The sequence below is a fragment of the Pituophis catenifer genome, unplaced genomic scaffold (assembly GCF_029215685.1).
Source record: "Pituophis catenifer annectens isolate HBS135680 unplaced genomic scaffold, rPitCat1.0.hap2 SCAF_3, whole genome shotgun sequence".
In the NCBI taxonomy this organism is placed as follows: domain Eukaryota; kingdom Metazoa; phylum Chordata; class Lepidosauria; order Squamata; family Colubridae; genus Pituophis; species Pituophis catenifer.
In genome coordinates, this window is record NW_027256883.1 from 103097555 (window position 1) to 103112060 (window position 14506).

Sequence of the window (14506 nt, forward strand, 5' to 3'; positions counted from 1 at the left end):
CTACCCTTTCTTCCATCATTTTGCAACAAACCTTCTTCTCTTTCCCTTCCCTCCCTCCTCTCCTCCTTTCTCCTTCCTCCTCTCCTACTTCCCCTTCCTTTCCCCCTCTCCTTTCTTCTTTTCCCCCTTCTCACCTTCTCCCTACTCCTGTCCCTTTCCTTCCTCTCCTTTTCCCTTTCTTCCATTCCTCTCCCTCCTTTCCCTCTCCTCTTCCTACCCTCTACTCCTTTCTCCTTTCTATCTTCTTTGCTGTGAAATATTATCCTTGTTTGGTATCCGAGCAACTCCTATATTCTAATAGTATATACTTTCTTTCAATTTCTTTTCAGATTTATTCTATCTATCAGTATTATCATCATAATTGTACATTTATTCTTATTATCTTTCTTTCCCCCCTCCCATCCCCCTTTTTCATTTACTCTGGTGTCATATGGGTTTCTATTTCTTTTTTATCCTCTCCCTTGTTTGACTTTCTATTATCTAAATCATTTATCGACCCTCTTATCTTCATATTTCTTTTCTAACCATATATAAAATCTTCCCCATGTCTTGAAATACACTGATTCCCCTTTATCTCTTATTCTTAGAATTAATCTATTCATTTTTAGACACAGTCTAAAATCTTTTTTATTACTTCACCTTCTGATGGAATTTTTTCTGTCTTCCAATTTTGTGCAAATACAATTCTTGCTGCTGTTATTATATGTATAGTTAAATAGACATCTTCTTTACTATATCTCTCAGGGAGAATACCCAATAAAAAAACTCTGGTTTTAATTGTATAGATTTATGTAATATTTCTTCCAACCATTTCTGTATTCTAGACCAATAATTTTTTGCTTCTAAACATGACCACCACATTTGATAGTATGATCCCAGCAAATGCAAACATTTCCATCATTTGGCTGATTTATTCTTAAACATCTTTGCTAATCTTTCTGGTGGCATATGCCACCTATAAAACATTTTATATAGATTTTCTTTGTATGCCATTGTCAATTTATAATTCTTCTCATAGTTGTTGCCATTTCTCTAATTCTATTGCATATCCAAAATTGCCCATGTTATCATTGTCTCTTTTATCTCATCTTCCAAGCTAATTTGCAACAAATAATTATACAGTCTTTTAATCATTTTTTCATCCTTTCCAGTCATTATCTGATCCAACTCTGATTCCCCCAAATTAAAACCATATTGTTTCAAATTTTTATCATGTCTTGATTGTATCTCAGCCGTGTATACCAGTCAATCTCAATCCCTTGTTTTTTTAAGTCTTGTTTCTGTTTTAATTCTCCCTTCTCTGTTAAAATGTCTTTATATCTTACAGTCTTATCCATGTTAATCATATTTGGGTGTGTCAACGCTTCTGTTGTTGAAAGTCACATTGGTACTTCCATATAATGTTCATTTCTTATTTATTTATTTGTTTTGTCGATCTTATCTCCCTTAATTCCTTAACTTCTTTGGCCCTCACTCCTTCTCTTAACGCTCTCTCTTCTTGTTCTTTCGTTGTCTCTCTTGATTGTTCTTTCTTCTTCTCCTCCTGTTGTTCATCCCCTTTTTCTTCCCTCAATCTTCCTTCCTCTTGGACATTTATGTATTGTTTATAAAATAACTCTGCTTTCTCTACTGAGTCTAATCTGTATCTTTGTTCTTGCCAGTTCACCAATATTCCTTCTGGAATCAACCATCTAAAATTTATTCCTCTCTTTATTAAACATTTCATGAGAAATTGATATTCTTTTCTCAGATCTCTCACTCTTCTTGGAATTTGCTTCAGTGCCACTACTTCTCTCCATTTGTGCTTTATCGTCATGTTTCTCATCAATTGCAATATCTCTGTTCTCAGTGTTTTCTTGGTGAATCTGGCATGAATTTCTCTAGGTAGATTATGTCTCATCGAATATCTTGTGCGCACTCTGTATATCTCGTCTATTCCACTTAATATCCCTTCCTTACTTTCTTCCATTGCTTCTGCTAGTATCTCTGCAATTTTCTCTGCTAAATTTTCTCCCTTTTCTTCTTCAATTTCCTTCTTAAATAAAAATCAGCATTATTCATCTCCAGGGTTATAATTGTTTTTTTCCTGATTTTTATCAGTAATTGTAAGTCTATAGTCCATCTCTTCAACTTTTTTCTCTGTTGCTTCTGCTTTTTCTTTCATTTGCTACAATCATCGTTCATTTTCCCCTATCATTTCTTTAACTTCTTTCAATTCTCCTTTCATTTTTTCTATATTTCCTTCCATTTTTTCCATTCTCTCATCTACCTTGTCTAATCTTGTCTTAAGATCTTCATATATAGTCTGTAGCATATTTTTAAATTCTGTGTTGACTTTCTTTTGCTGTGATGCAATTTCTGTTGTCTTTTTCCCTGTAGTACTAGGGGTTATTGATGGTGATGATAGATGTTGTGTTTTTTTCTTCATCTTATTTTTTTTTTCAAATCTTACTACCCAATTTTATAATTCAAATACTCAATTTCTTTAAATTCAAAATGCCCAATCAGACTCTTCAGGTTCTTGATACCCTAATCCACATAGATTTGATCCATAAACCATACAGAAAGCCAAGAAAAATCAAACAGCCCAAAAGAGCAAAAATAGAGGGGAAAAAATTAGAAAGAGAAAGAAAGAAAAAAAAAGGAAAGAAAGAGAGAGAGAGAAAAGAAAAGATAAAACTAGATCAGTGCAAAAATAAAAAATTCACTAGTCCAAAACCCAGGAGTTTGCCCAAAATATCCAACCAGGCAATAAAAAGGTGAAAAAAAATATCTCTCTCCCCCCCCCCAAAAAATAGAAAAAACAAAAACTCTGCCAATGAACTCTTTTAAGTCCAGGAAGAGGGAATTTCTATAAGGAAAAAGAAAAAGGAAAAGGCACAAAAAGAGAAAAACCAGAAAGCAAAAATAATATTCCAAAATACCACTATTCCAAAATCTTACAGAATTTATAATTCCATCAAGCAAAAGGAAAAAACAAATAGCTTTCTTTCTTCTTTTCTTCTTCTATATCTTCCCCCTACTGTTACAAAGTCACAAGACCACTTCTTATCAAAGTCTTACCAGTTTCCAATCATCCCAAGGTCACTCCCTTCTCATATTTTCCTTTGTCCAATATATCTCTTTAATTTCCTCTGCAATCCAAAATAGTCCAGATGATCAACTCGTTCTTTTCCCCTTATCTTCTTGTGTGTGGCTGCCCCGCTTTTGACAGCTCCTAATGACTGTCTTCCCTTGCTGCTGGGTTGGAGGCTGATGCAGACAGTTCAGGGAACTTGCAACTTCCCTGTTCGTGCCTGCCTGTGACTCTGTTCTTCACTGTCCCTATAGGAAAGCTATGATCCCTGGGGATCCCCTAAAACAGCTGAGATATCAGCATTTTCCAGGAACCCCAGAATTTGCTGGACCGCCGTTGGCACTGGCCACACCCCTCTCTTATCCAGACTTTTTTTGTGTTTCTTATCAACAACTATTAAGCCTAATGTGTTATGTGGCAGGTGTTTGTCTGAATTCTAAAGTCCCAGAACACTTTAGCGTCTTAATTTTCTATTATTTTGTCTATTTTGTGGCCCCCGCAATATTTGCTTGCAGGCAAATGGTATTTCTTATCGATATTCCAATATATCATTATTACGTTATTACATTGTTTTTATTAGTGTAGCTATCTTGCTTCAAATTACTATGACTTCAAAATATTCTTGGCAAGTGTAGTCTTGGCCTGACAATAAGAGGTGTTTATCCCAATTCATTTCTTTCTTTGATTATTATTTCCACCAGCATTTAAAAGAATCCTGTCTGGGATTTACAGACAGGAAACTGGCTCATGAATGGCATCAGTTTTTTTTTTATTCTCAGTACAAACAGGCCTATACTGCCTCCTAAAAAAAGAAGTATTTCGTATGATTGAAAACCATTGCCATTCTCTTGAGATCCAAGTCAAGAGCCTTTAAGGTAAGTTTTAAGCCTTTAAAATGAAATTAGCTTGGAGGCCTTGAGAGATAACCTATTCTAGCAGAGGGAAACCCTGTGGGAAGCCTCTTTTAAAACCATCAGTGATGGCATCTTATTTCTAAGTTGTTTTAAATGAAGAACTTTGAACATTTTTGACAGTAACTCTATTTGGATGAGTGAAAGTCATGTTTGTTAAGGACTTGATCCCATTTGCTTGCTCTATAAGAAGCCTTGAGATGTGACTTAGTAAAGATGAAAAATCTTAATTTTTTCCTATTTATTCAGAAGAGACAATTGAATTGTCTTTTCACTGGTGTACCCAATAGTGGAAAAGCCGCTACTGAATGGCTACCCAAGCAGTCCAGGACTAGGTCTGGTCATACTTAATTAGCACCCACAAATGGCAAACATGAGAAAGGCTTTACAACAGTAGATACTGAAAACATAACAGCAATTCTACTTTACTAAGTCAAATTTTGTCTAATTGTCATCTCATTTCCTACTAGAAGAGACTTTCAATACTTGAGAACAAGAGCTGTTCCACATTTAAAGATACATGGTCTCTGTACTTGGAGGCCTCATACAGCCACCATGACTTGTAAACAATGGTCATATGATTTGAAAAGAGGGTGGCACTGGACTTTCTTTCTTTTTGAATGTGGAAGGGAAGATTGCAAGGCAAGTCTTGTTTCAGAAAGAAGCCAGTCTCACAGTTTGCAATATATGAGATATATTAATAATGCACCCAAAACTTGATTTTAGTAGCTTTATCAAGTTGTTTGTTCTGAATAGCCATATGGGAATGAAGAACTTCATTGTGCTGAAAAATCAGAATAAGAGCTGAGTTATCCAAACCTTTGTGTCTGATAAAATAATCTGGAAGCTGACTAGCCATGCCCATTGGTATTTTATCATATGCAGAAAAAGCAAGAGTCCTTGAGTCTCTATGGAAATATGCAGAAATCAGACTCCAATAGGCTTGTAAAGAAGAGTGGTGACATATTTCTTCTTGTAGCGATGGGTGGCACTAAGCACCATGACGCCATCCTATGGGAGAAAACACAAGACAGTAGCTAAAGAAGAGTGACACCCAAGAGTAATTATTATAGAGGAAACAGACTCATGCATACTGGGAAGTATTTCATATGTGTGATTTCATTTTCTAACTCCCAAATTTTTAAAATAAAGGGAGTGGAGAATAATATATACAAGATGCCTCCTTCTAGGAAACCTGAGAGGAAACAATCATGCTGTATCCATGGCACCAATGCAAAACAACCCACAAGAGGGAGAGAAGCTAAAAGCCTCAGGTATTACTGGAATTTTACATTTTGGTTTCTCTACAAGCATTTCCATCCTACTTGGAAATCTGAAATGTTGAATTGTACAAGAAGTCAATTTCTTCCATTCTTATGTAGAGAGAGAGAAGTGTGCAAATACAGCAAGATGTGGTAGAATATGATAAGAACAGACAACATTTGATTACCTTAATGGAGAGTGCATAGAGGTGGTTTAGCATCACATGGTTTGGCTCTGGCAAGAGGGCTGGGTCACACTGAAAGAAATACAGGATTCTCATCACACAACTATTTCCTGTTCATTAATTATCTGTCAAAATACCATTTCAATCTGGACATTTATGAAAAATTATCTTAAACACATATCACCACAGGTAGGCATAGTGTCAGCCATTTTCCTTGGTGTCTTCAGGGCTGCCACAGTGGTGGCTGGGTGAGCTGTGGAAACGGGAGGGGGAGGTACAAAGCCCTTGCTACAGAGATAGCGAGGGCTTTGTAACCAAAATAAAATTATTTCCCCTGAGAACCAAGGACGTACCTACCAGGTGTGAAGAGGCAGGACATGAGTCCAGATGAACTTTGGACTGTGACCTGATTGGGCCATGTGATGGTTTGAAGGGGTAGGAGGAGGAAAAAATGTATTTTTTACTAGGGGGAAACCCGAGGGACTTTAGATTTGGGTTTCCCTAGATGTGCCAATATGAAATGCCTAATAAATCTGTACTTTGAGGAATATGTCTGCCTCAGAGTTTTGATTTTGTTGGGGGTATTACTTGGAACCCTGACATTAACCCGAATCTTCCTTTAAAACAATTAATTTTTTAATTAATTAATTAATCAGAGGAGAAGGCATGGCTAGTGCCAAGGCGATACGACAGAACTCCACAGGGCTCTGGAAAACGTTGAAATCCCCCTGCCAGGGGTCCATAGAGTTCCTAGCTAACCCTGTAGGGATTGGTGAAGAAGAGAGGACACACTGCGAACCACAGGGAGTCTGCAAATCCCTGTGGCAGTAGAGAAAATCCTCTCAGACCGGCAAGGAGTGATTGACGGCCATTGCAAGCTATTAGAAGCCCTGGCAGCCAGACCGGATAGTTAAAAGAAGATCATTCAGCAGTGTGTTTGTTCTAGGTGAGATTTTCCTGACTTCTGCTTCAAAAGAAAAGACTTGGCTCTCCCTCAATTTGGATTTAGTTGAGAGTGAGACTAAAGGATAGGAGGTGGGATTTTAAACTTTCCCCCTCTGGACTTTGTGGCGAAGAGGCTTTTAGTCATTAATAAAGAAGACATAGAAAAGTTTACTATTTTGCTACAAGAAAATGTGGGAGAGATAGAAACAAGAGACTAAAGTTTTATTTGGGGTGAAGCTCAGTAGTCCCCTTTTTATTAAAATCGGGAAACATTTGATTGTAAAAAAGAAATGCTTTAAGCTTTAAATTTAAATCAAGAGGTGACGGGACTAAAATAGAGGAAATAGAATAAACGCTCCATCTACTGGTACCGGCTGGCAGAGAAAGTGTTTAAAGAGATAAAGGACTTCTGAATAGACATGACCTTGAGTTATGGAGTACAGCAAATGATTACAGTAAATGAAACAACAATCTTCTGACACCTGCAACTTGTTTAGTCTGGAAGGCTGGAGCAGAGAGTGGAAGAGCTATGACCGTGCAAAATCAGATAATAAATGTAAGCAGGCTGAAACTGGAAACATTTTAAATAGAACATCTTTGGACTCCCCCGCTTTTGTTTTTTCCTGCTTTCCTTTAAGACTTTTAAAACTTAGAAGTTGGGAACCTATAAAGACTTGCTAAATTGGGCTGGATTATAAATTACATTGATGGAATATAATTAATTTTTGATATTACAAAAGGAGAAGAAAAAAGAAATTAAAATAGTTATATAAGAACTCATGGGACACTCTGTGAAAGATTGTTGGGTCATATGTGGGCCTAAGTGGATTACAAATAAACTTTGATAGCCTATTCACCAAAGAAGAAGAGAAGAAGAATCAAAGACGACTTGTGAGAGGTATTTTGGTTTGCCTTACAACATTTGTGAAAGACATATTTTGGACCCTGTGGACTTTAGGAAACATAGTATTTATATTTATATTCTATTTCTATATAATTTCTACACAATATTGTGGAAAAAAGTAGAGAAGAAGGGTGAAAAACTATACTAAAAGGTACTCTTGAACTGATATATTATGGACTATTTGGGCAGAAGTGGTAATAAGATGGATAGAGGAATTTGGTAGTGAGAGTGTTACAAAAAGCTTACTGCAGTTGGGTGACAACTGGGAAGGAATAGTGGAATACTTGGGAGTGTGTTGTGAAACTATTGTCTATTCTATATGTTAATATTGAAAGATGAAGAAAACTACTTCGAATCCCTCAGCAGCAGCATCTGCTGCCCCAAGTCTGGCAATCCTTGGATAATTTTCTGGTGCAGGAAAGAAACGCAATGCAGGTGGAAACAAAAGCAATGTTCCAATCAATACAGGAGTCAATGACCAAACTACATGAAAGAATACAAAAAATGGACGATAAAGTGGAAAACATCCAACAAATAATGATAAAGAATGAAGAAAGAATTTAAAAAGTAGAGAAAAAATCAGAACAAACTGAGAAAAAGGTGGTGGAAATGGACCAGAGATTAACTCAGGTGGACAAGACACTGGGGCCCTCGATAATATCCCTGGAGATGGAAAAAGCTGAATTCTTTCTACGATTTCAAAATATAGAAGAAGAGAAAGGGGAAGATCTCTCGGGATAAGATGGCAGAGTTGTTGGCTGAAGTCTTGGAAGTGAGCAAAGCAGGAGGCATTATCTTTAAAGCGCTCCATGGCATAGGACCCAGGTACCTTCGAGACCGACTTCTGCCACCAATAGCCTCCCACTGGCCAGTTCGCTCCCACAGAGAGGGTCTCCTCAGGGTGCCATCGGCCAAGTTATATCGGCTGGCGACACCCAGGGGGAGGGCCTTCTCTGTGGGAGCCCCAGCCCTGTGGAATGAACTGCCCCCGGAAATACGTAAGATCCCCGACCTCCGGGTATTTTGCTGTGCACTGAAGACCCTGTTGTTCCGCCAGGCCGGGCTATTGACATAATAATTTTAAATTGGGGTATTTTAAATTTCTGGGGTTTTAAATGGAGCCAAATTTATTTAATAATTTTAAATTTTAAATTGATGTTTGTCTTGTGTTTTTAAATAGGCTGTACACCGCCCTGAGTCCTTCAGGAGAAGGGCGGTATAGAAATAAAATTATTATTGTTATTGTTGTTATTATTATTATTATTATTATTATTATTATTATTATTATTATTATTATTATTATTATTTATTATTATTATTATCAGAGATGGATGAAGCCTATCAAGTCCATACAGGCTATGTAAGGAGGAATAGACTCCCCAGAGTCCTGAAAATGTCCTGACACATTCAGGTCCTGAAAACAATGACTAGAATGGAAATACTTCAGAAAGCTAGAGGAAAGCCGATGATGTACAAAGAAAAAGAAATAATGATTCTATAATGAGTCATAAGAAGAGAATACCAATTTCTGGCAAGAAAATTGATTAAATATGACATACATTTTAGGTGGCTGATACCTGAAGGTCTATTGGTGACTTGGCATGAAGAAAGATATAGATTAGACTCAATAGATAGTCTATTGTCTCAAGGCGATAGTCTCAAGGCAATTGAATTTAATGAACAACATTTTGGAATGGAGGAAGAAAAGGAGAAAAGAGAGAAAATAGGTGATAAGAGCCAAGAAGTATTGGTTGAAGAGGAACCATTACAGCTAAAAGGGAATGAAAGGGAGCAAAGAGAAAGAGCAGAACAGGAAGAAGCTAGAGTAAAAGAAAAGAGAAATAAGAACCGTTAGAACTGCTAGACCGATCTACAAGTAAAAAGGATGGGAGAAGAAACTACTTTAATGTCAGTCAATGTTAATGGTTTGAATTTGGCAATGAAAAGGAAAATCTTTTTCAATAAACTAAAAAAAAATGAACTTAGATCTGATCTGTCTCCAGGAAGTACATATTAAAAAGGACCACTATAAACTATTGGAAAACTCTAAAATGGGGAATATGTCTCACTGGCACAGCAGAAAAAAAGAGGGGTGGCCCTCTATATCAAAGAATCCATAGAATCAAAACAAATTTATAAAGATGAAGGAAGAATTTTGATAGTGGAAGTAATGATCAATTATAAACGGACATTATTAATAGTAATATATGCACCAAATACTAATCAAGAAGTGTTTTATGATCAACTACACAAGAAAATTACAGAAATAGAATATGATAACGTTTATATTGTGGGAGACTTTAATGCAATTGTTGATGCAAAATTAGACTATAAAAGTAGCAAAACAAATCAAAAGGCAAGGAGGACATTACCAAAGACTTTTTTTAAAATGAGGGAGGAATTAGGAATTAAAGATGCTTGGAGGGAATTACAACCAGAGAAAAAATATACTTTCTATTCAAATATGCATAAATCATGGTCGAGAATTGACATGACATGGATGTCACCAGAACTGCAAGAGAATATACAAGAAGTAGATGTGGAGTCAAATACTTGGGCAGACCATAACCCAATAAAAGTAAAGTGGAAAGGTCAAACAAGAAAATCAAGATGGACACTAAAAGTCAGTATTGGAAGATAAAGAGTTTATAAAGAAAATGGAGAAGGAAATAGAATTCTTTTTCAAAGAAAATAAAAATGGAGAAATGTCCCTGCAAAATGTATGAGATACTGCCAAGGCATATTCCAGGGAGTTAGTGATCCCTTATATAGGAAGGAAAAATAGGGAAAAGAAGGAGAGAAGAAAGGAACTAGAAGAACAATATAAAATATTAGAATTGGAACTACAGAAAGACCCACAAAAAAGAAATGGCATAAATCAAATGGAACTAGTAAAACATGAATTAAATATCTTACAGAAAGAAGAAGTGGCACAAAAAATTAAGGCAGCTAAACAAAATTTCTTTGAAAATGCAAACAAGCTGGGGAGATGGCTGGCATTTAGACTCAAAAAAGAGAAAGAAAAGAAACTGATACAAAAGTTACGAGACGAGATGGGTACGATTCGACATAAAAATGAAGACAAGAAAAAAATAATAAAAGAATTTAATGAAAAATTATATAGTAAAGAAAACATACCAGAAGACAGAATTAAACAATATATGGAAGAAGTCAACCTACCAAAAATACTGGATGATGTGAAAACAATGTTAAATGAAAGAATTACAATGATGGAATTAACGGAAGCAATCAAGAGGAAAAAAATAACAATATTAGGACTGGATGGGCTACTGGCAAAATTTTATGAACAATTACAAGAGATCTTAGGCCCATCCATGCTAGAAATCTACAATGAAGTATTGTTGGAAGCAAAGATCCCTAAAACATGGACTGAGGCAATAATAACATTGATACCTAAAGAAGATTCCAATTTATTACAAATTATCATTGTCAAATGTGGATTACAAAATCTATATCTCAATAATCACAGAAAGAATGAAAAGATTTTTAAATTTCATTCACACGGACAAGAATGGTTTCTTACCTAAGAGGCAAATCTAAAATAATATGCAGACGATCCTGAATACACTGGAATATTAGGACATACTCGGGAAAGCAGATGGCTATGATTTTTCTTGATGCACAAAAAGTGTTTTGATAATTTGAGTTGGCAGTTCATGTTTGCACAATTAGAATATATGGACTTTGGAGAGAAATTTACCAATATTATCAAAACACTATATCATAGACAAACAGCAAAGGTGATTATGAATGGTGACATGACTGAGAAGTTTAACGTAACAAAAGGCACAAGGCAAGGTTGTCCCTTATCTCCACTGCTATTCATATTGACTTTAGAGGTATTAGACAGAAATGTGTGACAAGATAATGAAATAAAGGGTATGAAAATTAAGAAGGAGGAGTATAAGTTACAGGCTTTTGCTGATGACTTGGTGTTTATTTTAGAAGACCCACAGGAAACAGGACCTAAATTAACTACAAAGATAGAAGAATATGGGGCAGTTGCAGGTTTGAAAATAAACAAAGAGAAAACAAAAATATTGGTTAAAATTTTTACAGATAAAACAAAAGAGAGAATTTACAAGAATAACGAATATGCAAATTGTAAAAAAAAAGTTAAATACTTAGGGATCCAATTGACGGCAAGATGTGTAACTCTCAAAGAAGACAATTACGACAAATTGAAAGCACAAATTAAAACGGATTTGGAACGGATTAAAACGGATTGTGGAGAATAGTTACAATTAAGATGAACATCCTGCCGAGATTATTATACCTGTTTCAGATGATTCCAATAAAATTGGGGAAAAATATTTTGAAGACCTAAATAAGTTGATATTAAAATTTGTATAGCAAGGGAAAAAGGCGAGAATAAAATTAAAACTGATATATGATCTTAAAAGTTGAGGTGGTTTTGGTCTTCCGGGTTAGGAGTTGTATTACCCAGCATCGGCACTTTTGTGGGTGAAAGAGTGGGTCAACCTGAGGAATATAAGGCTATTAACATTGGAAGGTCATGATCTGCAACTGGGATGGCATGCCTTCTTATGGTATGAGAAGGGAAAGATATACAGCTACTTCCAGAGGCATCACATTAGAAATTCACTACTGCTAGCATGAACCAAAATTAAACAACACTATTTGAAAATGCTGATACGGTTATCTATAATGGAGGCATGGATATATCTCAATGTCATAAATATGGATAAAATTCTAAGATACAAGGACTTTTAAACAAAAGGGGAGAACTAAAAACAAGAATTAAAAAGATTAGGGATTGACCTAACATGGTGACCACAGTTGCAAATACAATCCAGGTACGAAAAAGACAGGCAGGAATATGGGTTTTACAATGAACCAAACAAGCGGGATATTAATGGGAACAGATCAAAAATTAATTAAGAGGATATACAATTACTTATTAACTTGCAAATTGGAAGAACAAGTAAAAGAATGATAATTTGGGCTAAGAATTTTGGCTATACAATAGATTTGGACAGGTGGGAGAAATTATGGAATAGAAATCATAAATTTACAATGTCAACAGCATATAACAAAAACCTCTATAAAATGTTTTACAGATGGCATTACTCACCTGCAAGATTAACGAACATATATAAAAACAAATTGGTTAAATGTTGAAAATGCAATCAGACACCAGGCTCATACTACCATATGTGTGGACATGCCCCAAAGCCAAAAAATACTGGAAAAAAATACACATATGGCTGGAAAATATGATAGGATCGTGATGGCGAACCTATGGCACGTGTGTCGGAAGTGGCACGCAGACCCAACCCTCTGGGCATGCGGAGCCATTGTTTGTTGCTCTTCTGGGTTCTGGTGCGCCAGCCAGCTGGTCTTCAAGTACGCAGGAACATCAAAAACCGAAAGAGTAGCTGTCCGGAGTGCATGCAGGCGCATGCGCACACATGCACGCTGGCCACCTGGTCTGGTATCTGGCATGCAGGTGCGTGCAAAGACCAGCTCACATGCCCAAAGACGCGGAGAAGGGATCCCACTGGTCGCTTCCTAGGGGAGAGCGGGCCAGGGCTTCTCTCCCTCCCCAAGCAGGCTTCTTGCATGGCCCCAGCCCTCCAGTCCATGGCACCAATGCACCTCTGCAGTCTGGAGTGCCTGGCCAGCTCGGGCGCCCTAGAAGAGCAGCAGCAGCAGGGGCTGTGCAGGAGCTGAGTCCGTGCCGGAGGAACCTCTGTCAGGGTAAGAGACGTGCCGGCCGGGAAGCAGTCGCGGCCGGCATGGGTGAGCGGGTGGCAGCAGTTCTCCTCCAGCTTCCCAGCCAGAAGCAGCAGCATGAGAACCGCCCTCACCCCCGGCTGGTAGCTCCTGCCTCTCGCCCTGCCGCTGCTGCTGCTCTGGGTCGGTCTGATGATCCAAAGGCTGCCTTCCCTCCCTCCCTTGTTATTCTGCTCCTTTTTGGCCTGCGCGTCTGCTTAATGCTTCCCGAGAGCCTTGATCGCCTGGGTGCCTTTAAAGCAAGGCTCCAGGAAAATATTGGGGAACCCAGGAAGGATCTCTCTCTTGCCTTGCTGCTCTTTCTCTCTTAAGGTTTCTGGGGGTCCCTTTTGTCGCACTTTTGTCAGCCTCCGCCTTTACTACTTTGGCTGCCATGGTAATGGGGGGAGGGGGGAGCTAGTATAGGAGAGAAACGAAAGTGAGACTTAAGCTACTGTGCTGCATCTTTGAAGCTGCTATCGGGTCAACGGTCATGGCATTCCTGATTGATGACACTGCCAGACGTGTCCTCCCACCTGACCTCTGGGAGACCTTTGGATTGGATGATTTACGATGGACAGTGGGAAGGAATGCTTTCTATTTGTAATTTTCACGATTTTAACTCAGATTCTGCTTTTCCTTGGTTGCAATCACTTCATTTTCTAGTAAAAGTACCTTTCTCTATAAAACAATGGAGTTGGGGTCATTCTTTCTTGGACTTTGAAGGAAGCATACCTGACATTAAGCAGAATCTCATTTCTCCAGCTATCCTGGATAACTACCGAGGGGGCTGAACCCAAAGAATGTCTGATCAAGAGAGTGATGGAGATCAGATGGGTGCTTCTGGCTCTATGATAACTTCACTTCAAATGGAAAAAGAAGCTGTGGAGTGGATGGAAAAAATTTGGTTGAGAGAGGAGCCAGAGGAAGCCAGATGGTTGAGGGGAGTAGGAAGGTTGCCGTACCTGGAGAGGACCCCCCAGGGAGTAACCAGCTCCAGACCACGTAAGGGAGAGGCTGCGTGGATGCAAGAGCAAAAGGAGAGCCTCATGATTGCTCAAGCTATGCAACTCCTCCACAATGCTGAAGAAAGCCGTAAAAGCCACGAACCGTATGTATCCCCTGTGGGGGAGGGAGGAGATTACCCCAGGGTGGATCCAAAGGAAGCTGCTTGTGGGGGAGAGGAAGAAGAAGATGGGGAAGGAACATCTCAAGCTCTGGTACCCAAGCGAGGGATGCAGCAGTCCAGGGGCCCCCAGCATTGCAGACTCCACCCTGGAGACGCAAAAACCCAAAAATTCCCCCCCTAACTGACAAGTATGGAGGAAATCCGAAAACCCTGGGGTTTTTCCTGACCCAGGTGTGGAACCACATGCAGGACTGGGGGGAGGACTACTTGTCGGATGCGGCGCGAGTGAGATGCATCACGAATGCCCTAGAGGGAGTGGCAGCTGAATGGATGGTGG

General features: G+C 38.2%; 1 protein-coding gene across 2 annotated transcripts in view; it reads right to left on the reverse strand.

Moving 5' to 3' along the window:
- Positions 1–4594: 4594 nt before the first annotated feature.
- The window catches only part of PRKAB2 (protein kinase AMP-activated non-catalytic subunit beta 2), a 106034-nt gene continuing 96122 nt past the window's right edge, over positions 4595–14506 (reverse strand). For both annotated transcript variants that reach the window (XM_070939175.1, XM_070939174.1), the window contains exons 7-8: positions 5438–5506; positions 4595–4998 (exon numbers count right to left, since the gene is read on the reverse strand). In XM_070939175.1, the coding sequence (XP_070795276.1) occupies positions 4915–4998; positions 5438–5506 (153 nt within the window). In that variant the 3' untranslated portion in view covers positions 4595–4914. The remainder of the gene's footprint in view (positions 4999–5437; positions 5507–14506) is intronic.